This window comes from Capricornis sumatraensis, chromosome 17 (assembly GCF_032405125.1).
Source record: "Capricornis sumatraensis isolate serow.1 chromosome 17, serow.2, whole genome shotgun sequence".
Taxonomy (NCBI): Eukaryota; Metazoa; Chordata; class Mammalia; order Artiodactyla; family Bovidae; genus Capricornis; species Capricornis sumatraensis.
The window spans coordinates 77639776-77664651 of record NC_091085.1 but is presented as its reverse complement, the minus strand read 5'-3'; the positions used below and the strand labels follow the sequence as shown (position 1 = coordinate 77664651).

General features: G+C 51.0%; 1 protein-coding gene across 1 annotated transcript in view; it reads right to left on the bottom strand.

Moving 5' to 3' along the window:
* LOC138093648 (immunoglobulin lambda-1 light chain-like) overlaps positions 1 to 24153 on the bottom strand; it is a 43848-nt gene extending 19695 nt beyond the window's left edge. The window contains exons 1-2 of the mRNA XM_068989712.1: positions 24096 to 24153; positions 23654 to 23950 (exon numbers count right to left, since the gene is read on the bottom strand). Of these exons, the coding sequence (XP_068845813.1) occupies positions 23654 to 23950; positions 24096 to 24141 (343 nt within the window). The 5' untranslated portion in view covers positions 24142 to 24153. The remainder of the gene's footprint in view (positions 1 to 23653; positions 23951 to 24095) is intronic.
* Positions 24154 to 24876: the final 723 nt, after the last annotated feature.

Here is a 24876-nt window from a genome sequence, read left to right as displayed (position 1 = left end):
CCTACCAGGCTCCTCCAGGCCAGAACACTGGAGCGGGTAGCTGGTCCCTTCTCCAGGGGATCTTCCCAACCCGGGGATCAAACCCAGGTCTCCCGCATTGTGGGCAGATTCTTTATCAACTGAGCCACAGGTGAAGGCCCTAAAGGTAAAAGCAAATTGTACCAGTTGATGGATCCATGAATCAACACTAGCTGATAATTATTTGTAAGGATTTCAGGACGTCCCTGGTGGTACGGTGGGTAAGAATCTGCCGGCCAGTGTGGATCTGATCCCTGGTCGGGGAAGGGCCCACCTGCCACCGAGCGACAAAGCCCACATGCCGCACCCGCTGAGCCCGAGCGCCTGGGGCTGTGCCCCACGACAAGAGACAATTCCACAGTGAGGAGCCAGGCTGTGCCCCACGACAAGAGACGATTCCACAGCGAGAAGCCAGAGAGGCCCGCTGGTCACGGGTAGAGAACGCCCACCCGGTGACAGAGACCCAGGGCAACCAAAAATTAAAAATAAGTAAATAAACTGTAAAAAAAAAAAAGATTTCAATACATTTATGTTGTTTGAGTCAAACTCTGCTACTAATAGGGTAATAATTCAAGGTAGGAGGAAACTTTTAGCACTTTAAATCGCGGTGCCGTTGAACATTTTAAAAGGAATGTACATGTTCTGACAGAGATGTGTGGCAGGATACTGAACGAGATTCTTGGGTGTGAAAACGCATGAGCAGAAGTCCATCTGCTCCGTCTGCGTCTCTACTCCTGCCCTGGAAATAGGGGCATCTGTGCTATTTTTCTAGATTCCACACGTATGGATTAATGCGCGATATTTGGTTTCCTTTCTGACTTACTTCACTCTGGGTGACAGAATCTAGGTGCAGCCACATCTCTACCAGTGACCCTATTCCGTTCCTTTTCGTGGGTGAGTAATACTACATGGTATGTGTGTGCCACGTCTTTAAAAAAAATTATTAAATCTTTCTCTTTCTTTTTTGCTTTCTAAATGATGAAAGTGTAACAACACACTTAGAGGAGACTTGGAAAATGCAGAGCAAGTTTACACAGACTTCCACTATATATTACAGTTATTTTTTTAAGTAGATAAATTAAGATTTTTAGTTGGAGTTTCAACATCAAGCTCTCAAGAATGAATGGAACGAGTATGCAGAGAAGCAGAAGGATAGCGTAGAGCTGAAAAGCACGATGAACCGACTCAACATCGTTAAGGTCTGTACAGTTTTCCCACAACAGTGGAATCCAAATTCTGTTCAATTTCCCATGAACTATAAACTAGGAGACAAGAGAACATACCTAGGGACACAGAACAGTTGCAAAAGTATAATGGGTTAAAGGTACTGAAATCATGCAGAGTCTGTTCTCTTATTACTGCGGAAATATGTTAGAAATCAATACAAAAGATATTTGAAAATAACCCACATATTTTGTAGTGCAATGTGACATATATCAAGAGAGATCTTTGAGTTAACCATTGAAACTCTCAATAAAATCAGAAGACTGAAAAAACACAGAGGGTGATTGCAGAGAAGAAAACATTTAAGTGAGAAGTTAATATCAAAATGAGCAATTAATATCAAAGATACTTAAAAAAAAATCTCATGCAAATGAAATGTCCACTTTTAAATGATGGGTGTATCTAAGAAACCATAGCAAGGAAAGTTAGAGAATATTTATAACAGAATAAAAATGACAAGAGAATTTACCAGAAGTGGTTGCAAGCAGCTGAAGCTGCTCCGTGCATCATGCCCTCTCTACTCATTCCCTGCCAGTGGGCATTTCGGCTGTCTCCATGTCCTGGCTATTGTCAACAGAGCAGCTTTGGGAAGGGGAGAGTGGGGTGGGCTGGGAGAGGAGGCCTGACACATACACACTGCCTTCAGTGAAACGGGTAGCTCGCGGGAGCCTGCTGTAAAGCACAGGAAGCTCGGTGCGGTGCCCTGTAACGGCCAGGAGAGTGGGACGGGGTGAGGTGGGAGGAGGCTCCAGAGGGAGGGGATATGCGCATGGCCTTTGCCTTTTGCTAAGTTGCTTCAGTCGCGTCCAGCTCTTTGTGACCCTATGGACTGTAGCCTGTCTATCCATGGGATTCTCAAGGCAAGAAGTAGGTTGCCATGCCCTCCTCAGGACAGTTCAGTGCAGTTCAGTTCAGTTGCTCAGTCATGTCTGACTCTTTGTGACCCCATGAATCGCAGCATGCCAGGCCTCCCTGTCCATCACCAACTCCTGGAGTTCACTCAAACTCATGTCCATTGAGTCGGTGGTGCCATCCAGCCATCTCATCCTCGGTCGTCCCCTTCTCCTCCTGCCCCTAATCCCTCCCAGCATCACGGTCTTTTCCAATGAGTCAACTCTTCACATGACGTGGCCAAAGTATTGGAGTTTCAGCTTCAGCATCAGTCCTTCCAATGAACACCCAGGACTGATCTCCTTTAGGATGGACTGGTTGGATCTCTTTGCAGTCCAAGGGACTCTCAAGAGTCTTCTCCAACATCACAGTTCAAAAGCATCAATTCTTCAGTGCTCAGCTTTCTTCACAGTCCAAGTCTCACATCCATACATGACCACAGGAAAAACCATAGCCTTGACTAGACGGACCTTAGTTGGCAAAGTAATGTCTCTGCTTTTGAATATGCTATCTAGGTTGGTCATAACTTTCCTTCCAAGCAGTAAGCGTCTTTTAATTTCATGGCTGCAATCACCATCTGCAGTGATTTTGGAGCCCAAACAAATAAAGTCTGACACTGTTTCCACGGTTTCCCCATCTATTTCCCATGAAGTGATGGGACCAGATGCCATGATCTTCGTTTTCTGAATGTTGAGGTTTAAGCCAACTTCTTCACTCTCCTCTTTCACTCTCATCAAGAGGCTTTTTAGTTCCTCTTCACTTTCTGCCACAAGGGTGGTGTCATCTGCATATCTGGGGTGATTGCTATTTCTCCCATCAATCTTGATTCCAGCTTGCACTTCTTCCAGCCCAGCGTTTCTCATGATGTACTCTGCACAGAAGTTAAATAAGCAGGGTGACAATATACAGCCTTGACATACTCCTTTTCCTATTTGGAACCAGTCTGTTTTATGTCCAGTTCTAACTATTGCTTCCTGACCTACATACAGATTTCTCAAGAGGCAGGTCAGGTGGTCTGGTATTCCCATCTCTTTCAGAATTTTCCACAGTTGATTGTGATCCACACAGTCAAAGGCTTTGGCACAGTCAATAAAGCAGAAATAGATGTTTTTCTGGAACTCTCTTGCTTTTTCCATGATCCAGTGGATGTTGGCAATTTGATCTCTGATTCCTCTGCCTTTTCTAAAACCAGCTTGAACATCTGGAAGTTCACGGTTCACGTATTGCTGAAGCCTGGCTTGGAGAATTTTGAGCATTACTTTACTAGCATGTGAGATAAGTGCAATTGTGCAGTAGTTTGAGCATTCTTTGGCATTGCCTTTCTTTGGGATTGGAACGAAAACTGACCTTTTCCAGTCCTGTGGCCACTGCTGAGTTTTCCAAATTTGCTGGCATATTGAGTGCAGCACTTTCACAGCATCATCTTTCAGGATTCGAAATAGCTCCACTCGAATTCCATCACCTCCACTAGCTTTGTTCGTAGTGATGCTTTCTAAGGCCCACTTGACTTCACATTCCAGGATATCTGGCTCTAGATGAGTGATCACACCATCGTGATTATCTGGGTCGTGAAGCTCTTTTTTGTACAGTTCTTCTGTGTATTCTTGCCACCTCTTCTTAATATCTTCTGCTTCTGTTAGGTCCAGACCATTTCTGTCCTTTATCGAGCCCATCTTTGCATGAAATGTTCCCTTGGTATCTCTAATTTTCTTGAAGAGATCTCTAGTCTTTCCCATTCTGTTATTTTCCTCTGTTTCTTTGCATTGATCTCTAAGGAAGGCTTTCTTATCTCTTCTTGCTATTCTTTGGAACTCTGCATTCAGATGCTTATATCTTTCCTTTTCTCCTTTGCTTTTTGCTTCTCTTCTTTTCACAGCTATTTGTAAGGCCTCCCCAGACAGCCATTTTGCTCTTTTGCATTTCTTTTCCATGGGGATGGTCTTGATCCCTGTCTCCTGTACAATGTCACGAACCTCCGTCCATAGTTCATCAGGCACTCTATCTAACAGATCTAGGCCCTTAAATCTATTTCTCACTTCCACTGTATAATCATAAGGGATTTGATTTAGGTCATTCTTGAATGGTCTAGCGGTTTTCCCTACTTTCTTCAATTTAAGTCTGAATTTGGTAATAAGGAGTTCATGATCTGAGCCACAGTCAGCTCCTGGTCCTGTTTTTGTTGAGTGTATAGAGCTTCTCCATCTTTGGCTGCAAAGAATATAATCAATCTGATTTTGGTGTTGACCATCTGGTGATGTCCATGTGTAGAGTCTTCTCTTGTGTTGTTGGAAGAGGGTGTTTGCTATGACCAGTGAGTTCTCTTGGCAAAACTCTATTAGCCTTTGCCCTGCTTCATTCCGTACTCCAAGGCCAAATTTGCCTGTTACTCCAGGTGTTTCTTAACTTCCTACTTTTGCATTCCAGTCCCCTAGATTGAAAAGGACATCTTTTTTTGGGTGTTGGTTCTAAAAGGTCTGGTAGGTCTTCATAGAACCGTTCAGCTTCAGCTTCTTCAGCGTTATTGTTTGGGGCATAGGCTTGGATTACTGTAATATTGAATGGTTTGCCTTGGAAATGAGCAGAGATCATTCTGTCATTTTTGAGATTGCATCCAAGTATTGTATTTCAGACTCTTTTGCTGACCATGATGGCTACTCCATTTCTTCTGAGGGATTCCTGCCCACAGTAGTACATGTAATGGTCATCTGAGTTAAATTCACCCATTCCAGTCCATTTTAGTTCCCTGATTCCTAGAATGTCGACGTTCACCCTTGCCATCTCTTGTTTGACCATTTCCAATTTGCCTTGATTCACGGACCTGACATTCCAGGTTCCGATGCAATATTGCTCTTTACAGCATCGGATCTTGCTTCTATCACCAGTCACATCCACAGCTGGGTATTGTTTTTGCTTTGGCTCCATCCCTTCATTCTTTCTGGAGTTACTTCTCCACTCATCTCCAGTAGCATATTGGGCACCTACTGACCTGGGGAGTTCCTCTTTCAGTATCCTATCATTTTGCCTTTTCATACTGTTCATGGGGTTCTCAAGGCAAGAATACTGAAGTGGTTTGCCATTCCCTTCTCCAGTGGACCACATTCTGTCAGACCTCTCCACCATGACCCGCCTGTCTTGGGTTACCCCGCGGGCATGGGTTGGTTTCATTGAGTTAGACAAGGCTGTGGTCCCAGTGTGATTAGATTGACTAGTTTTCTGTGAGTATGGTTTCAGTGTGTTTGCCCTCTGATGCCCTCTTGCAACACCTACCATCTTACTTGGGTTTGTCTTTCCTTGGACGTGGGGTATCTCCTCATGGCCGCCCCTCCTGACCTTGAACGTGGAGTAACACCTCTCAGCCCTCCTGCGCCCATGCAGCCGCCCCTCCTCAGGACATGTATAACTAATTCACATTGTTGTACAACAGAAACCAATTCAACATTGTAACGCAAATATATTCCAATAAAAATTTTAAAAAAAGAAAATACCCGAGCAGCTCAAAGGTAGTAAGAGATGCGGACAGAAAAGACATCTAAGGAGCGGGAAAGACGATCGTATGGAAGAAGTTTAAGGAGAATGGTTAGCAAGTCATGGTAATTTTTAGCCTCTGAGGAATGCGCGTAAAGGCGCGGTGTGAGTATTGTGCAGAAATTCTGATGAAAATGTTCGGATGTCAGGTTGCAAAGGGCAGGCATCCTGGGGAGCCCGGTTCTTCGAGGGTTTGGGGTGACGGTGTGGGGGGCCGGGCTGCAGTCCAGCATCCTGCCCTCCCAGGGAGGCCCTGGGTCTCAGTGCTGGACGATCCGGTAGGCTGACCAGAATGGCTGCCTGACTCAGAGGCCAGCAGCGGCCACCAGCGACTGACAGTTTCCTGCCTGTTTCTGGAATCTTCCCAGCACTCCTGAGAGAAGTTGAGCATGGAGAGGGGACACGGCTGTCCTAGGACTCCGCCGGCATGGGGGACCCTCTGGCTCAAGGGTGCTGGTATGCCCCCAGGACTCGGGACCCAACATCCACTTGGCACTGCTCAGCAGGATGAACAGAGGCCCTGAGCACAGAGGGCAGCGGGCCTAGCGGGACCTGCAGCTGCTCAGAGGAGGCCGGGGCGTGCGGGCCAGGCAGGGGGTTTGCGTCTCGCTTCCCATCTGCCTGCGTCACTGTGAGGATTATAACTGCTGTCCCACAGCTGACAGTCATAGTCGGCCTCGTCCTCGGCCCAGGCCCTGCTGGTGGTCAGGGTGGCCGTGCTCCCTGAGTTGGCGCCAGAGAACCGGTCAGGGACCCCCACGGGTCGGTTATCGTCTCCATAGGTGACCAGTGCAGGGGCCTGGCCTGGCTTCTGCTGGTGCCACTGAACGCTTTCACCTCCAGCGCTGGTCCTCCCACACGTGATCCTGGCATCTGGGGACACTGACGCCGAGGGTGGCTGAGTCAGCTTGCAGAACAGGCGCCTGCAGGAGTGGAAAGGAGAGGCGGCTGGACATGAAGAGCCCAGGAACAGAAGCCCCTGCTTGACCCAGATTAAGTGCCTAAGAGTCTTTGGGACCCAGGGACACCCTCTCCTCAGTCTCAGCCACCCCGGGTCATGGGCCTGGTGGACGGAATCTCTGAGTAAAGGAGACCCCCTTTTCCCTGGCAGGCACAGCCCTCAGGGCTGACCCAGCAGTGAGCAGAGAGTGGGGATTTCAGCCCCTCCAGTTGCCCACCCTGCAGCAGCCCCAGGAGCCCCCTGCCCCCATGGGCAGATCCCACTATGCTCAGAGTCAGGGCCAGGCCTGTCCCCGAGTCCTGGGCTGGGGTGGGTGGACCGTGGGGCTCACCTGTGCAGTGAGCCAGGAGGCCGAGGAGGAGGGGGGCCCAGGCCATGGTGGAGGCGCCCCGAGTCTGCTTGCCAGGCCCAGGCTGGGCAGGGCTCCTCCCAGGCCTGTCTTATCCCCTTGCTGCTGGGGATGCCAATCAGCCTGAGCTGGGGGTGGGGGTCGGGGGGGTGCTGCCTGTGGCCGTGGTGGGAGAGGCTCAGCCCAGGGACACGGGGGAGGGCCGCCCCGCACACTCCCCTCAGCCTGGGGAACACGGGGGTGGGGGGCGGGTCAGCCCAGGGCTCCCCCTGCACCTGCTGGTCTCAGGGTCTGGGGGGACAGCTGCACCCTAGTCTGGGTCCTGGCCCCACTCCTGGGAGAGAAGCCCTTGTCACTGAGAGCCCAGAGGTGGAGACTGTATTTTCCAGGAAACCTGAGTCCTTTGCACCAGAGGATCCTGGGCCCTGCCGTGCATGTGGCCAGAGTCACGGTGGAGATGTTGGGGTTTCCTGGAAGCCAAGTCCTTCCTCTGCTCCATTCTGGTTCAGGTGAAGGATCTTAATCTCATCCAGGACTTTGAAGTGTCTCCTCCTTCACTGTTTCGAGGTGACGTTCACATGTGGGTCTGGTTCTAGCTCCACCTCCAGAACTTTTAATGGAAGGTTCTTCTGACCCTTCAGGTTCCCTGGGCGGTGACCCTCACCAGGCCCACACCACAGGTGACGCACAGCTGCAGGGCCCAGCCCAGACACAGCTCCCGAGTGACAGAGCCAGGATGACATGCTCCTCTGCCCAGAGCAGAGGGAGACCTTACAGGCCCCTGAGGTCCTGTAAGCGTCCACCGTTGCCCCTGAGGTCCTGTAAGCATCCGCCGTTGCCCCTGAGGTCCTGTAAGCGTCCGCCGTTGCCCCTGAGGTCCTGGGCAGCCGGTGGGTGCTGGCCCTCAGTATCGCCGTGTGTGGTCTGGGCCATCGACCGATCGTGTGCTCAAGGGAATGACTGAGTGTAAGGCAGAACACGTGCTGTGAATTATAAAAGCACCTCATGTGAAATGTATACGTACTAAGCTTTTGTTTCTTTGCCTACATCGGGTGGCATGCAGGGTCTTTATTTGCCACCTGTGGGATGTAGTTTCCTGAGCAGGGATTGAACACGAGCTCAGAGCCTAGCCACTGGAGCACCAGGGAAGTCCCGGAAATACATTTTTAAAAGTTGCCTTCAGTTACTGGGGAAACGCAGGAATACAAAGAGTTTTTCTAATTAAGACAAATAGACCTCTTGGCTCTGTGTGCCTGGAGCGGACAAGAGAGATCACTGTAGGGCCCCAGCCCTGTGGGGAGGAGCCTGTCCTGCAGGAAGGACAGAGGCTGTCAGTGCAAGCGAAAAGGTGGAGTCTGTGCATCCTGACGGGACGACACCACAGAAAGCCGGCCGCTGTCCTCAGGTGTGAGGTGTGGGTACCCAGCCCCTGCCCGGGGACCTGATGCCCAGGTCTCCCCAGCTCCAGGTGTGGTGTTGAGTGACTCTGCTGCCCCCTGGTGGCCACTGACTGCTGAAGGGGCCAGGAAGTCATCTGCCAGGTGCAGATTCAGAACCCGCTGCCCAGGTGGTGAATCCCTGGGCCTTGACTGTTGGTCCCGTGGGAGGAACCATGGCTCTCTTCATGCCCTCAAACTGCCTCAGTGTCAAGCTTTAGGGTCTCAGGTTACCTGTGAAATGATGGGCAGACCTGTTTGGAGAAGGAGGCCCAGGGTTGCACCTGAGGCATCTCTGTGTTGCCACCTTTAAGACATTAAGTCTCCAAAACACAAACTGTCTTTCTATATGATTTGCTCGTATTTAATTTCATCACCAAATGTTTTATAACTCTCTGTAAACAGGTCTTTTCTCTCCTAAGTTAAATTAACTCCTTGGATACTATTGTTAATGGAATTGTTTGTTGGAGCATCAAAACCCAGATGATTTTTGCATCTGAATCTTGAGCCTGGACACATTTCTGGATTCATTATGAGCTCTAGTAAGTTTCTGTGGACTTTTGAAATTTGTCTATATTGTATTATGCGGCCAGAGAATAGAGACCCTTTGATTTCTTCCTACCAGTTTAGACGGCCATTATTTCTTTCTCATGCTCATTTGCTGTGACTAGAAGGTCCAGGACGGAGTTCAATGGCAGTGGGGAAAGCTTTCAGTCTTTCTCATGGAGTGAGATGTATGTTGTGGGTGTTTCATAAATGCCCTTCATTGGCTTGATATAAAGTCTTTCTACACAGAATTCTCTGGTGTTTTGTTTCTTTTTTTCCTTCGGTCATGAAAAGATGTTCAATATTGCCAAATCTTTTTCTGCACCATTTGTGATATTTAATGTCTTTTCTCTTTAATTTGTTTCGGTGGTACACTCATGACTGATTGTCTTAGGTTGAATCAGACTTGCATTCCTGGGGTGAATGTCACTTGCACTTTTGATACATTTTTGTTGATTATGTTGGCTAATATCTTAAAAGATTTTTTCTTGTATATTTATAAGGCATTTGGGGCTTCACTTTCTTTCTTGTAACGTCTTTATTGGTAAGTGTAATTCCAACTTTATGGAATAAACTAGAGAGTACCCTTCCTCCTCTACTGTTTGAAAGATTTTGATAAAGATTAGTGTGTAATTAGTGTGTGTATACACCATTAGTGTATAATTACCATCTGTCCTCCCTGCTGGCTCAGACGTCAAAAACCTGCCTGTTAGGTAGCAGACCGCATGCACAGGAGGCGACTCAGGTTCCATTCCTGGGTTGGAAAGATCCCATGGTGAAGGAAATGGCTACCACCTCCAGTATTCTTGCCTGCGAAATCCCATGGACAGAGGAGCCTGGCGGGCTGCAGTCCATGGGTTGCAAATGGTCAGACATGATCTTGCAACTAAACAATAGTAAGAGTTAGTTAGCAAACCAGGACAGGAGTGGAATGCCTCCTGCTAAGAAATGCATCCGGAGATGGCCAGTCACAAACAGCAGGCGGTCTTCGCAGCTCCCTGTTCCTGCCCTCTGGCCATCATGCAAATTCCTTGCTTTGCTTCCACTTCTTTCCAGCTCCTGATGGTGGAGCAACCGCTCCTGAGACTTTCCCATTTGTTGCTAACCATTCAAGTGTATTTTTGTTCAGCTAAAACCCCACGTAATAAAAAATGCCAAGCTTTTCTTTTGAAAAGAAAAAAAACCCCACCACATTGGACATATGTCTTTGCCGGACTTTAAATGAGACCCGAGCTCTACATTTCACACATTGTCAAGAAAACACCATGGAGCCTGGTCCTGGAAGCCCTAAATCCATTCCTGACCCCCTGTGCAGAGCCTGCCGAAGGGCCGGGAGGAGGGGCCGCCTGGGGGCTCAGCGCTGAAGGTACTGGGCCAGGCCTGTCCCTGCGGTGTCCACAGTCCTCCCGGGGCTGGAGGAGAGCGTGAGCAGCACGGGAGGGTTTGTGTCTCACTTCCCTGTCTGTCTGTGTCACTGTGAGCATCACCACTGGTACCAGCTGACTGACAGTAATAGTCGGCCTCGTCCTCGGCCTGGGCCCCGCGGATGGTCAGGGTGGCTGTGGTGTCTGATTTGGAGCCAGAGAACCGGTCAGGGATCCCTGAGGCCCGGTCGCTACCACCATAAATGACCGTCACAGGGGCCTGGCCCGGCTTCAGCTGGTACCAGTTAGCACTAAGAAATGCTAAGTTGTCTCCCTGGCAGGTGATGCTGGCCGTCTGTCCCAAGGACACAGACACCGCAGGCGGCTGAGTCAGCTGAGAAGAAGCCAGGTGACCTACAAGAGAGGAGAGGAAGGGGCGTGTGAGGAAGAGGGTCTCCTCCCTGCGGCCCCCAGCCCCTGCAGCAGCCCCTGTGCTGAGCTGACGTTCAGGGCCAGCCTGAGCCCTGGTCACTTGGGGGCCGAGCCTGGGGGGCCGCACCTGTGCAGAGAGTGAGGAGGGGCAGCAGGAGAGGGGTCCAGGCCATGGTGGACGCGCCCCGAGCTCTGCCTCTGAGCCCGCAGCAGCGCTGGGCTCTCCGAGCCCCTTTATTGCCTCTCAGAGCTTTGCGGGGGGCAGTGGGGTTTCGGGTTTATGCAAATTCACCCCCGGGGGCCCCTCCCTGAGAGGCGGGGTCACCACACCATCAGCCCTTGTCTGTCCTCAGCTTCCTCCTCGGCTTCTCACGTCTGCACGTCAGACTTGTCCTCAGGGACTGAGGTCACTGTCACCTTCCCTGTGTCTGACCACATGACCGCTGTCCCAAGCCCCCCGGCCTGGGGTCTCCCCTGGGCTGTCCCAGCGGAGCCCTCAGCCTGGCAGGATCCTGGCCATGGGCTGAGGCGTGGACTGTGCCCCTTGCTCTGGGTGTCCTGTGTGTCCTGAGGGGATGGCCTGCCCAGTCCTGACTTCCTGCCAGCGCTGCTCCTTGGACCCCTGTGGACCCGCAGGGCTGGTTCCCCTGAAGCCCGCCTTGGGCAGCCCAGCCTCTGACCGGCTGCTCCTGGCTGCGCTCTGCTGCCCCCTGCTGGCTACCCCACGTGCTGCCTCGAGCAGAGCTCCGATTTCTCAGCATGGCTGATTATTTACTGTCCTGAGTTCAGCTCAGTCGCTCAGTCCTGTCCGACTCTATGGGGAATTCTCCAGGACAGAATACTGGAGTGGGTAGCCTTTCCCTTCTCCAGGGGACCTTCCCAACCCAGGAACCGAATCGGTGTCTCCCGCATGGCAGGCAGATTCTTTACCAACTGAGCTATCCTGAGCGTGAGTGTAATTATTGTCTTCAGTTCTGTTCAGTCCCGCAGACTTGTCCACCTCTTTGCGACCCCATGGACTGCAGCACGTCAGGCCTCCCTGTCCATCACCAACTCCCAGAGTTTACTCAAACTCACGTCCATCGAGTCAGTGATGCCATCCGACCGTCTCATCCTCTGTCGTCCCCTTCTCCTCCCGCCTTCAATCTTCCCCAGTATCAGGGTCTTTTCCAATGAGTCAGTTCTTCGCATCAGGTGGCCAAAGTTTTGGAGTTTCAGCTTCAGCATCAGTCCTTCCAGTGAATTTTCAGGACTGATTTCCTTTAGGATGGACTGGCTGGATCTCCTTGCAGTCCAAGGGACTCTCAAGAGTTTTCTCCAACATCACAGTTCAAAAGCATCAATTCTTTGGTGCTCAGCTTTCTGTATAGTCCAGCTCTCACATCCATACATGAATACTGGAAAAAAACAAAGCTTTGACTACACGGACCTTTGTTGGCAAAGTAATGTCTTTACTTCTTAATATGCTGTCTAGGTTGGTCTTAAATTTTCTTCCAAAGAGCAAGCGTCATTTAAATTCATGGCTGCAGTCACCATCTGCAGTGATTTTGGAGCCCCCAAAATTAAAGTCTGTCACTGTTTCCATTTTTTCCCCATTTATTTGCCATGAAGTGATGGGACCAGATGCCATGATCTTAGTTTTCTAAATGTTGTGCTTTAAGCCAATTTTTTTCACTCTCCTATTTCACTTTCGTCAAGAGGCTCTTTAGTTCTTTGCTGCCAGGCTGAGGGCTCAGCTGGGACAGACCAGGGGAGACCCCAGGCCGGGGGGCTTGGGACAGCGGTCATCATAAGGGTGGTGTCATCTGCATATCTGAGGTTGTTGATATTTCTCCCGGCAATCTTGATTCCAGCTTGTGCTTCATCCAGCCCAGGATTTTTCATGATGTACTCTGCATATAAGTTAAATAAGCAGGGTGACAATATACAGCCTTGACGTACTCCTTTCCCTATTTGGAACCAGTCTGTTGTTCCAGGTCCAGTTCTAACTGTTGCTTCCTGACCTGCATATAGGTTTCTCAAGAAGCAGGTCAGGTGGTCTGGTATTCCCATCTCTTTCAGAATTTTCCACAGTTGATTGTGATCTGCACAATCAAAAGCTTTGGCATAGTCAATAAAGCAGAAATAGATGTTTTTCTGGAACTCTCTTGCTTTTTCTATGATCCAGCGGATGTTGGCGATTTGATCTCTGGTTCCTCTGCCTTTTCTAAACCCAGCTTGAACATCTGGAAGTTCACGGTTCACATACTGTTGAAGCCTGGCTTGGAGAATTTGGGGCACTACTTTGCTAGCGTGTGAGATGAGTGCAATTGTGCAGTAGTTTGAGCATTCTTGGCATTGCCTTTCTTTGGGATTCGAATGAAAACTGACCTTTTCCAGGCCTGTGGCCACTGCTGAGTTTTCCAAATTTGCTGGTATATTGAATACATCACTCTAACAGCGTCATCTTTTAAGATTTGAAATAGCTCAACTGGAATTCCATCACTTTAGCTAATTCGGTCCATTAGCTTTGTTTGTAGTGATGCTTCCTAAGGCCCACCTGACTTTATATTCCCGGATGTCTGGCTCTGGTGAGTGATCACACCATTGTGATTATCTGGGTCATGAAGCTCTTTCTGTATAGTTCTTCTTAGGAACAGATTTTATGATCTCCATCCTTGCATCTCCTCATATCTAGAGAGGCACTAACTCCCTTCATGGTGACATCAGACCCTCATGACTCATAAAAAGCCTTTTGTAAAACGAGTGCTTCATGGCATTGAACTCTCCCTCCACCAAATCCTTATGTACCGACTTTCCCCACTGCCCCAGATAGCTCCCAGGGCTCTCTGAGAAGCTGCCTCCTGGGCCGCAGTCCTCATTTTGCCCCACGTGAAACTTAGCTCGCAACTCTCAAGCTGTGCATCTGTGTTTAGCTGACACTACAAATATAATGGAAAATTTAAATTAAATACAAACCATGGGGAGAAATCCAAACATCTTATGAGGGAGAGGAAGGAAAGAAGAAGCAGCAGGAGGAGGAGAGGAGAGAAGCGCGGAGAAGGCGGCGGGGAGACGGAGGGGAGGACACGCAGGGGAAGGGGAGGAAGGGGAGTGAAGTGGGAGAGAGGCCAGAGTTCATCAGAGTCTGGACTCGCAGCCCAACCCCGCGGGTGTTTCCCGAAGCCGGGGAGAGCCGGAGCCAGGCGGGGGACAGAGCTGTGTCTCCAGTCCTTGTGGCCGTGACCTGGAGCTGTGTGGTCAGCCCCCCTGACCCCAGCCTGGCTCTGTTGTTGGTCGGGGGCTGTGATCCTGGGCACAGTGTCTGAGCGTCTGTCTGAAATCCCTGTGGAGGCGCCACTCAGAACGGACCCTGCCTGGCCCCACCTGGATCTGCAGATCCAGGCCCGAGTGGGGCTTCCTGCCTGGAACTGAGCAGCTGGGGGGGGCGTCTGCACCCTGGCAGTGGAGTGGCCCCAAGGTCACTCAGAGCTGCTGGGGGCAGACAGAGCTTGTCTGAGACCCAGGGCTCATCTCCAAGGGGTCCCCTAAGGTGTCTCCTGGCCACGGTCAGAGCCAGGATGAGCACGTGGTCTGAGTCGGACTTTCAGAGCTGGTGGCTGCATCCCTGGGGACAGAGGGCTGGGTCCTAACCTGGGGTTCAGAGGGCGGGATGTGAGCCCAGCTGACCCCTGGGGACTGGCCTCCTCTGGGTCTCCCTCGAGCGGTCACAGCTTCCCCTGGAGGTGGACTCTGAGGAGGACAGCTGGGGCCCAGCTGCCACGAGGGGGTTTGGGAGGCCACACTCAGGGGAGGAGACCCTGACCTGCCCGGGTTGTGACTGAGTTTTTGGGTCCTCCTGGAGGCTCTGGGCAGGCAGGCCCTGCGAGGTCATCCATAAGACTGATGAGCTGAATCCTCTAGGAGAGGCGTGATTGTGAGGGGCAGCATTCTAGAACCAGCAGGGTGCTCAGGTAGCTGGCACTGGGCCCAGTTGGCGGTGGGCAGGGGACTCAGGGCCGACCAGGGGTCTGGGGGATTCGATGATGCCCACAGCACTGGGTGTTCCATCGGAATCCCAGACGTCACAGGGCGGTTTCGGGGATCAGGTCAGGTCATGAGGGCCACAGAGAGGTGGCGATGGCCTAGACAAGGCCATCACAGAGAGAGCTCCAGGAACCACGATGGGATGGATGAGTCTGTGTTGTCAGCTTCCCCACATCAACACCATGCTCCCGCCAGCCCGTCATCCACTGCGGACGCCCCGGTGCAGAGCCTGCCTGGAGGGCCGGGAGGCGGGGCCGCCTGGGGGCCCAGCTCCGGGGGACCGGGGCCAGGCCTGTCCCCGCAGTGTCCACGGTCCTCCCGGGGCTGGAGGAGAGCGTGAGCAGCACGGGAGGGTTTCTGTCTCACTTCCCCGTCTGTCTGTGTCACTGTGGACATTGTAACTGCCACTGTCCCATGACACACAGTAATAGTCAGCCTCATCCTCTGCACGGACCCCGCTGATGGTCAAGATGGCTGTTTTGCTGGAGCTGGAGCCAGAGAACCGGTCTGGGATCCCTGAGCGCCGCTTGCTGTCTTCATAAATGACCAGCTCAGGGGCCTGGCCCGGCTTCTGCTGGTGCCACTGAGTATACTGTTCATCCAGCAGGTCCCCCGAGCAGGTGACCTTGGCCGTCTGTCCCAAGGCCACTGACACTGAAGTCGGCTGGGTCAGTTCATAGGAGACCACGGAGCCTGGAAGAGAGGAGGGGGAGGGGATGAGAAGGAAGGACCCCGTCCCCGGTGAGAAGGGCGTCTCCCTGAGGTTGTGTCTGGGCTGAGCTCTGGGTTTGAGGCAGGGTCTGTCATGGGTGCTGTGGGACCAGGGCCAGGGTGCAGGGCTGGGGGCCGCACCTGTGCAGAGAGTGAGGAGGGGCAGCAGGAGAGGGGTCCAGGCCATGGTGGACGCGCCCCGAGCTCTGCCTCTGAGCCCGCAGCAGCGCTGGGCTCTCCGAGCCCCTTTATTGCCTCTCAGAGCTTTGCGGGGTGCAGTGAGGGTTCGGGTTTATGCAAATTCACCCCTGGGGGCCCCTCCCTGAGAGGCGGGGTCACCACACCATCAGCCCCTGTCTGTCCCCAGCTTCCTCCTCCCCAGCTTCTCACATCTGCACATCAGACTTGTCCTCAGGGACTGAGGTCACTGTCACCTTCCCTGTGTCTGACCACATGACCGCTGTTCCAAGCCCCCCGGCCTGGGGTCTCCCCGGGACTCTCCAAAGGGGAGGTCAGCCTGGCAGCGTCCTGGCCGTGGACTGAGGCACTGTGCCCTGGCGTTCACTGTGGATGTGACCCTCAGAGGTGGTCACTAGTCCTGAGGGGATGGCCTGTCCAGTCCTGACTTCCTGCCAGCGCTGCTCCTTGGACACCTGTGGACCCGCAGGGCTGGCTCCCCTGAAGCCCCCCTTGGGCAGCCCAGCCTCTGACCTGCAGCTCCTGGCCGCGCTCTGCTGCCCCCTGCTGGCTACCCCACGTGCTGCCTCTAGTAGAGTTGATTTCTGAGCGTGACTGATGACCGTCTCAGGTACATTCATGTCCCCGTGAAGGGCTCACTTAGCTTTTCTCACGCTAGAGAACCACGGTCCTCCTGTGTACAGTGACCACACGCCTCTCTGTGGGACTTTTTCAGAAGATGCTGCAGCCAGGAGTCACAAGGAGTCTTAGCTGAGAAATGCTGGATCAGAGAGACCTGATAACCAGTGTGAGCGGGGAACCTGGAAGATCTTCAGTTCAGTTCATTTCAGTCATTCAGTCGCGTCCGACTCTTTGGGATCCCATGGACTGCAGCACGCCAGGCCTCCCTGTCCATCACCAACTTCTGAAGCTTGTTCAAACTCATGTCCATCGAGTTGGGGATGCCATCCAACCATCTCATCCTCTGTTGTCCCCTCTCCTCCTGCCTTCACTCTTCCCTAGCATCAGGGTCTTTTCCATGAGTAAGTTCTTTGCATCAGGTGGCCACGTTTTGGAGTTTCAGCTTCAGCATCAGTCCTTTCAGTGAACAGTCAGGACTGATTTCCTTTAGGATTGACTGGTTTGATATCCTTGCAGTTCAAGCCACTCTCAAGAGTCTTCTCCAGCACCACAGTTAGAAGCCATCAATTCTTCGGTGCTCAGCTTTCTTTTTGGTACAACTCTCACATCCATACATGACTACTGAAAATATCTTAGTCTTGTAGAACCGGTTTGGGGCTTTGCACGTGGCGCTAGGGGCAGAGACTCTGCCCGCCAACTCAGAAGGTGTGGGACATGCAGGTTCAGTCCCTGGGTCGGGAAGGTCCCCTGGAGAAGGGCGTGACAACCCACTCCAGTATTCTTGCCTGGAGAATCCCATGGACAGAGGGCTGCTGGGCTACAGTCCATGGAGTCTCACAGAGTCAGACACGACTGAAGCAACTTAGCTACATGCAAAAGAGCATGCATGAAGCTGTCGAAAAAACAGGTCCAGAAATCTCGTGTTTTGAAGGCTTACTGAGAAAGGTGATGCACTGTTCCAACACCCCCTCTCAGGTGAAAAAGATCAGCAGCATTAGTTCAAATGGTCATCAGTACCTTGGATGTGCTCCAACAGGTTATATCTGCAGATGGAAATGAAGGCAATTTATGGCGTAATTGGAGGACAAGATGAGATCATACACTTAGAACACTGTCTGGCATTTAAGGCATTATGATAAACATTAGCTATTATTAGCAAAACAAATTTAGCTTAAATCACCAAAATCAGATAGTATTCTTAAAGTCACTGAGCTGTAAAATCAGAGATGTGTAGCCAAAATGTAAATTTTGACTCGTTGTGATTTCCATGTCACAAGACAGAAAATCACAAATGTAATATTAGTTAAAAAAAAAATCCAGAAAGAATCCAAGAATTTAAAATTGCATCACATTTCTATGCTAGACAAGCTGATATTAAGTTATAATTACTAAAGGATTGGAGTATTAAACTCTTAACGTATGAGGCAACATGGCTCTCTAGCAAAACATTTAAAAATATGTTGTGGATAAATTATTGTTGTCCTTAAAGAAATAAAAAGACATAAGCATAAGCAATTGGTTGATATAGTCCACTGAGAATTTCAAAAGCCATTTGGCAAAGTTCTACACGAGCTAATTTCAAAATCTGGTCGGGCTGTAGTGAAGAGTCTGTTTTATCTTACAAAGGGTCTAGAGATAAGAAGCAAATAATATAAATTAATTCTTCTCTGAACAGAAATGGGTGAATAAGAGAGTTCAGTAAAGACTGCATGAATTAATAAAAACTTTTATTAATAATGTAATAACTTGGAATGGGGACAACAAAGCAAAATGTTTACATTTGGAGATGATACTAAGCCATTTTGAGTGGCTAAGAATAGCCTCCTGAAAGATCTGATTTATCTTTGAGAATAAATAGAAAAATTTATTAGGATAAACCATTGTATTTGTATACTACAAAGGATTTACTACAAATGGTTTACAAGGATAGACCGTTGTATTTGTATACTACAAAGGATTTATTACAAATGGTTTACAAGGATAAACCATTGTATTTGTTACTAAAAGAATCCAAGCCAGAGAAATGGAATTCTAGTTTCTGGTAATGGAGGAATAGCTTTTACTGGGCCAAATAGTCTTCAAAAAACAACAATGAATTCTGAGAAAATACGACAACCACCTAAAGTCACTGGAAAGCAAACAAAAACAGCAGAAGCTTGACAGCAGCCCACTCTTGCAAGGAAGACGTGGCATGGACTAAGTCTCTCATTTTTCTGAATTTGTTTACCTGAGAGCAAACCCCAACTTATGCCAGATGGAGTGGCTAAAACTTGGCCAGAAAATTCACAGTCCTAGAGGCGTGAAAAGTCAGAGGACAAGTGTCAGGGGAGCCACAGAAGGTTGAGGTTGAAGAGCAAGTCTCAGAGCGGAGAGCGCCGTGGGGCAGGCGCCACCCTGCGCGCCAGCTCCGCTTGAGTCTCTGTCTGACTCTTGAACTACATAGGTATGCAGAAGGCTCCAAGCAGCCTACTTAAGTCTAGAAGAAATAGACTAGGTTTCTGCTGCTTCATCTACTGGATGAGACGGCTGGATGGCATCACCGACTCGATGGACGTGAGTCTGAGTGAGCTCCGGGAGCCGGTGATGGACAGGGAGGCCTGGCGTGCTGCGATTCCTGGGGTCGCAGAGAGTCGGACGCGACTGAGCGACCGAACTGAACTGAACTAATGCTTCAGGCAACACGAAGAGTCTATCATTAGAGTTCTGTCAGGAAAACGGTCTGGTAAAAGGTTCGATAGTCTCAAGAGGGACACAAAAGAAACCAGAACCTGTACACCATATCATTAGCAACGTCCAGGGCATAAACCAAAATGACCAGGAATGTGAAGAAATAAGAAAATGCGGCCAATGTTCAGATAAAAGGCAAGCAATGGAGACAAACCCAGAGACAACCGGTACAACGAAATCACCAAAGATTTTAAAACAGCTTTTTAACTATACTTGACACTAAAGGAAAATACACTCAAGTGAACAGAGAATTCCAGAGAGGAATAGAAAATGTCGAAAAAAACCCAATTAAGTCTTAGACCTGAAACATCAATGTCTAAAACGAAACATCCACTGGGTAGTCTCAACAGGAGACTGAAGACACGGAAGAAAGTGCTGGTGAACTTAGAGACAGTTCAGTCCAGCTCAGTCGCTCAGTTGTGTCCGACTCTTTGCGACCCCATGAATCACAGCACGCCAGGCCTCCCTGTCCATCACCAACTCCCGGAGTTCACTCAGACCCACGTCCATCGAGTCCGTGATGCCATCCAGCCATTTCATCCTCGGTCGTCCCCTTCTCCTCCTGCCCCCAATCTCTCCCAGCATCAGGGTCTTTTCCAATGAGTCAACTCTTCGCATGAGGTGGCCAAAGTACTGGAGTTTCAGCTTCAGCATCAGTCCTTCCAAAGAAATCCCAGGGCTGATCTCCTTCAGAATAGACTGGTTGGATCTCCTTGCAGTCCAAGGGACTCTCAAGAGTCTTCTCCAACACCACAGTGCAAAAGCATCAATTCTTCAGCGCTCAGCCTTCTTCACAGTCCAACTCTCACGTCCATACATGACCACAGGAAAAGTCATAGCCTTGACTAGATGGACCTTAGTCGGCAAAGTAATGTCTCTGCTTTTGATATGCTGTCTAGGTTGGTCATAACTTTTCTTCCAAGGAGTAAGCATCTTTTAATTTCATGGCTGCAGTCACCATCTGCAGTGATTTTGGAGCCCAAACAAATAAAGTCTGACACTGTTTCCACTGTTTCCCCATCTATTTCCCATGAAGTGATGGGACTGGATGCCATGATCTTAGTTTTCTGAATGTTGAGCTTTAGGTCAACTTTTTCACTCTCCTCTTTCACTCTCATCAAGAGGCTTTTTAGCTCCTCTTCACTTTCTGCCATAAGGGTGGTGTCATCTGCATGTCTGAGGTTATTGCTATTTCTCCCGGCAATCTTTATTCCAGCTTGTGTTTCTTCCAGCCCAGTGTTTCTCTACATGTATTCTGCATATAAATTAAACAAGCAGGGTGACAATATACAGCCTTGACGGACTCCTTTTCCTATTTGGAACCAGTCTATTGTTCCATGTCCAGTTCTAACTGTTGCTTCCTGACATGCATATAGGTTTCTCAAGAGGCAGGTCAGGTGGTCTGGTATTCCCATCTCTTTCAGAATTTTCCAGAGTTTATTGTGATGCACACAGTCAAAGGCTTTGGCATAGTCAATCAAGCAGAAATAGATGTTTTTCTGGAACTCTCTTGCTTTTTCCATGATCCAGCGCATGTTGGCAATTTGATCTCTGGTTCCTCTGCCTTTTCTCAAACCAGCTTGAACATCAGGAAGTTCACGGTTTACGTATTGCTGAAGCCTGGCTTGGAGAATTTTGAGCATCACTTTACTAGCGTGTGAGATGAGTGCATCATTTAACCTTTACTCACTACATACCTGCAGCAAGTACATCCTCTCCATTTGTGTCAATCAAAACTGTCTCCAGACATGGACAAACGTCCCCTGGGATGGTGGAAGGACCTTTTGTTAAGAACCACTGGGTCAGAGATTCGTAGACTTTTGTCTTGTTGACTTTTTAAAAATACATCTTGTTTTTTATTTTATTGGTTTCTGCTCTTATCTTTATGATTACTTTCCTTTTGCTTGGGGCTTCCCTGGTAGGTTTTCCCTTCTGGCTCAGCTGGTAAAGAATCTGCCTGCAATGTGGGAGACATGGGTTCAATCCCTGGGTTGGGAGGATCCCCTGTGAGGAGAAGGGCTACGCACTCCAGGATTCTGGCCTGGAAGATTCCATGGAGTGCATAGTCCATGGGGTCACAGAGTCGGACATGACTGAGTGACTTTCACACACACACACACACACACACGTCCATGGTAGCTCAGCTGGTAAAGAATCCCACCTGCAATGCAGGAGACTCCGGTCCAATTCCTGGGTCAGGAAGATTCCCTTTTGTTTACTCCGTAAGATCTTGTCTGGGGACAAAGCTAACAGCTATGCCAGGCCTTCTGGGCATCAGGGAACGTGGGGGCTGTGGGCTGGACAGATATATGTGTATTCTCCCAAACACAAACATAACCTATACACATGTACATGGACAGAGAGACGGGGAGGCAGTGAGTCTCCAGGGGGCCGTGTAACCCACGTGACACTCATGGAGGCGTTTGTGGCTGATCACTACACAGTTTTTCCTTCCGGTTTCTTGGTCAGTTGACTTCACAGTTCAAATTCCTATACTTCATTTTAGACTGAGGGAGTTTTAAACTATTGTAAATCTATGTGTACATGAGTTATTATGTCCAGCGCCATGAGGGCTCATTTCGTGTGTCCACTTTACCTGGAAACAAGGCAATCACCCCTGATTTACTTCTAGGGGCGTCTGGGGGTGTTTCTGGAGGACAGGAGCACTTGAACCCAAGGGCTCAGTGAAGCAGGGGGCTCTCTGCAGGTGGACCCAGGAGGAACGCAAGGCCAAGGAAGGCAGAGTCCCCTCATCCCTAACCCGAGGTCTCTGCTCAGAGAAGGGACAATCTAACGACTAGAAGGAAAGAAAGAAAACCAGCTGTTGGAGGCTTGCTCTCTGGAGCAGATTCACACTCTGAGGCTCATGTGGAGGAATTCTGGGTGAAGCAGAGCACTCACCATGTGTGTTGGGAAATCTTAAATTACATGTGCAGTTACAACTCTGTTTAAGCCAGACAGGGTAGCACAGCAAAGTCAGCACATCGGTCACTTGTTTTTTTGATAAAGGAGAGGGAACTTGCTGGCACATTCAGGAAAGGCTCTGTCTCAGCTTTGGAAGAGAGAGGCCACAGGAAGTTGGTGAGGACCAGGGTCTCGGGCAGAGGGATCAAATTCCCTGCTCTTCACTTTTGCACACCTGTGTGCTGTCCATCTTGTCCAGAGTAGTTCAGTCTTCAGATGCTATAGTTTCCATTCGAGTAAATTCAGTCTGGATCATTTTTAAACCTCTCTTGTTTCTACTTAACGTGTTTAAAATCTCTTTATCTCAAGAAAAAAAAAAGAAACACAATTTTAAAGGTTGGTTTTGTGTCCTTGACTATGAACTACATTATCTGGGCCATTTCAGAGCATGTTTGAATCAGTACATTTTGTACTTACTATGGCTCCTATTTTCTTGATTCTTTACAGGTAATTTTTGTTAGGAATCGGGTACTGTGAATCTTTCCTTGTCGAATATGGGATATTTGCGTTTTTCCCTAATTTTTCTTTTTTTGACTTTTGGGTTTACCTTCAGGAAAGTCACTGGGACTCAGGAAAGTCCTTTCTCCGCTTGTTATTTCGTCTCTTCCTGGGGCCAGGGCAGCGCGTCCTCTGGGCTGAGTTTCCCCGCACGGGGCCAGCTCTCCTGACTCTCACGCTGAGGCCTTCGTGAGGAGCTCCCCCTGCATCTGGGCAGCCGGCTACTGGACGTGCGTGTGTCTCTGGCCATCGGCGTCCAGTGTCCTTGGAGGTTCCGCCCTCACCTCCGCGTACTGTGTGCCACACTCGAGCTCTCGGGGGCCGAGCAGTGTCTGCAGTCGGCAGACCCTCTGTGTAGCCCTCTCCTCCTCAGGGCTCTCGTCTCTAGACGTGTGTTTTCTTTTGGCCCCTGGGACCTCCGCTCTGAACTGCAGGCATGGTGCTGAGTGTGACCTCTGGTGGAAGCCTGGGAGGCTGGACGGGTCCGCCCTGCGGTGTGGTGACAGGTGTGGGCTCGGGACGGGGCCTGCACGTCGTCCTGGCCCGAGCCGGGACTGGGCTCCGGGCCTCAGGCTTCGCTGACCTGAATCTCCCCTCAGAGAGGGGTCGGGGCCTGGGCGGGGGGACCGTCTCTGCAGCGACAGCCCCTCCCAGGGAGGGCGCAGCGGGGAGCTGCCGCGGCCCCAGCACAAGTGGGAGGCAGCGGGGCCCAGGGGAGGGCTCTGATGGCCCCACACCGGCCCCAGGCTGGTGCGTTCTGTCTCTCGAGCTCCACAGAAGCTCCGAGGAGCTGGGTAGCTCTCTGAATTCATCCAGGAGTTTCGGCTGCTGAGGGTCCCGTCAGCACCGTAGGGACATCCAGGGTCCATTAGCAGTGGTCTCTGTCCCTCTGTCTGTCCTCATCCAGGCCTCCATTCCCCAGGTCACTCCACGGCCCAGACACCCACACAGCTGGGCCCGCCAGCCCGTCGTCCACTGCGGACGCCCCGGTGCAGAGCCTGCCTGGAGGGCCGGGAGGTGGGGCCGCCTGGGGGCTCAGCTCCGGGGGACCCGGGCCAGGCCTGTCCCTGCGGTGTCCACGGTCCTCCCGGGGCTGGAGGAGAGCGTGAGCAGGACGGGAGGGTTTGTGTCTCGCTTCCCCGCCTGTCTGTGTCACTGTGAGGATTATCGCTGCTGTCAGCTGACAGACAGTAATAGTCGGCCTCGTCCTCGGTCCGGGCCCCGCTGATGGTCAGGGTGGCTGTTTTGCCTGAGCTGGAGCCAGAGAACCGGTCAAGGATCCCTGAAGGCCGCTCACTATCTTTACAAATGACCTTCACAGGAGCCTGGCCCGGCTTCTGCTGGTACCAAGCTGTATATTTTTCATCCAGCAGGTCTCCCGAGCAGGTGATCTTGGCCGTCTGTCCCAAGGCCACTGACACTGAAGTCGGCTGGGTCAGTTCATAGGAGACCACGGAGCCTGGAAGAGAGGGGATGAGAAGTTAGGACCCCTTCCCCGGGCATCTCACCCTGAGGCGGTGCCTGGACTGTGCTCTGGGTTTGGGGCCGGCCCAGCCCAGCGTCCTGTGTGGCCTGAGCCTGTGGGCAGGGCTGGGGGGCCGCACCTGTGCAGAGAGTGAGGAGGGGCAGCAGGAGAGGGGTCCAGGCCATGGTGGACGCGCCCGAGCTCTGCCTCTGAGCCCGCAGCTGGGCTGGGGCCTCTGGGCTCTCTTATCCTCAGAAGGGACATCCTCATGCAAATCTCCTTCCTGCCTCTCCTGGCCTGGTGACCGGCCCCCTGCTGAGCAGAGAGCTGCTGGCTCCCAGGAGGAGTCTCCTGGGGCCTAACTCTCAGGCCTTTGCCCAGGTGCCCAGACTCTCTCTGGGCTGAGTGAGAAAGGTTGCCCCTTCCCCCAGCTCTTTCACACATCCTGTGTCCGCTCATGGGGTCCCCTCTGTGTCTGGGAGTCCTCTCTGGGGACGAGGTCATCATGTGGAGGGCTGGGCACTGCTGGAAGTGGGTGCTGAGGGGACCGTGGTCCTGCTGCTATGAGAGCCAGGATTCCAGCATCAGACACGATGACACTGGTCACATAGCTCTGGCAGAATATTTATTATATTTCTTTAAAATTGCATTTATTTATTTATTGACATATCGAGCTCTGCAGGTGACTCAGTGGCAGAGAAGTCAGCTGCAATGCAGGAGGGACAGGAGACGGATTTGATCCCGCGTGGGAAGGTCCCCTGGAGGAGGGCATGGCAACCCTCTCCAGCATTCTTCCCTGGAAAGTCCCCCGGACAGAGGATTCTGGTGGGAATCTGGGGCTCCTGCCCATGGGGAAGCGAAGAGGAGACGCCACTGAGTCAATGAGCACACACTTGTTGGCCTGTGGTTGATTTGCAATG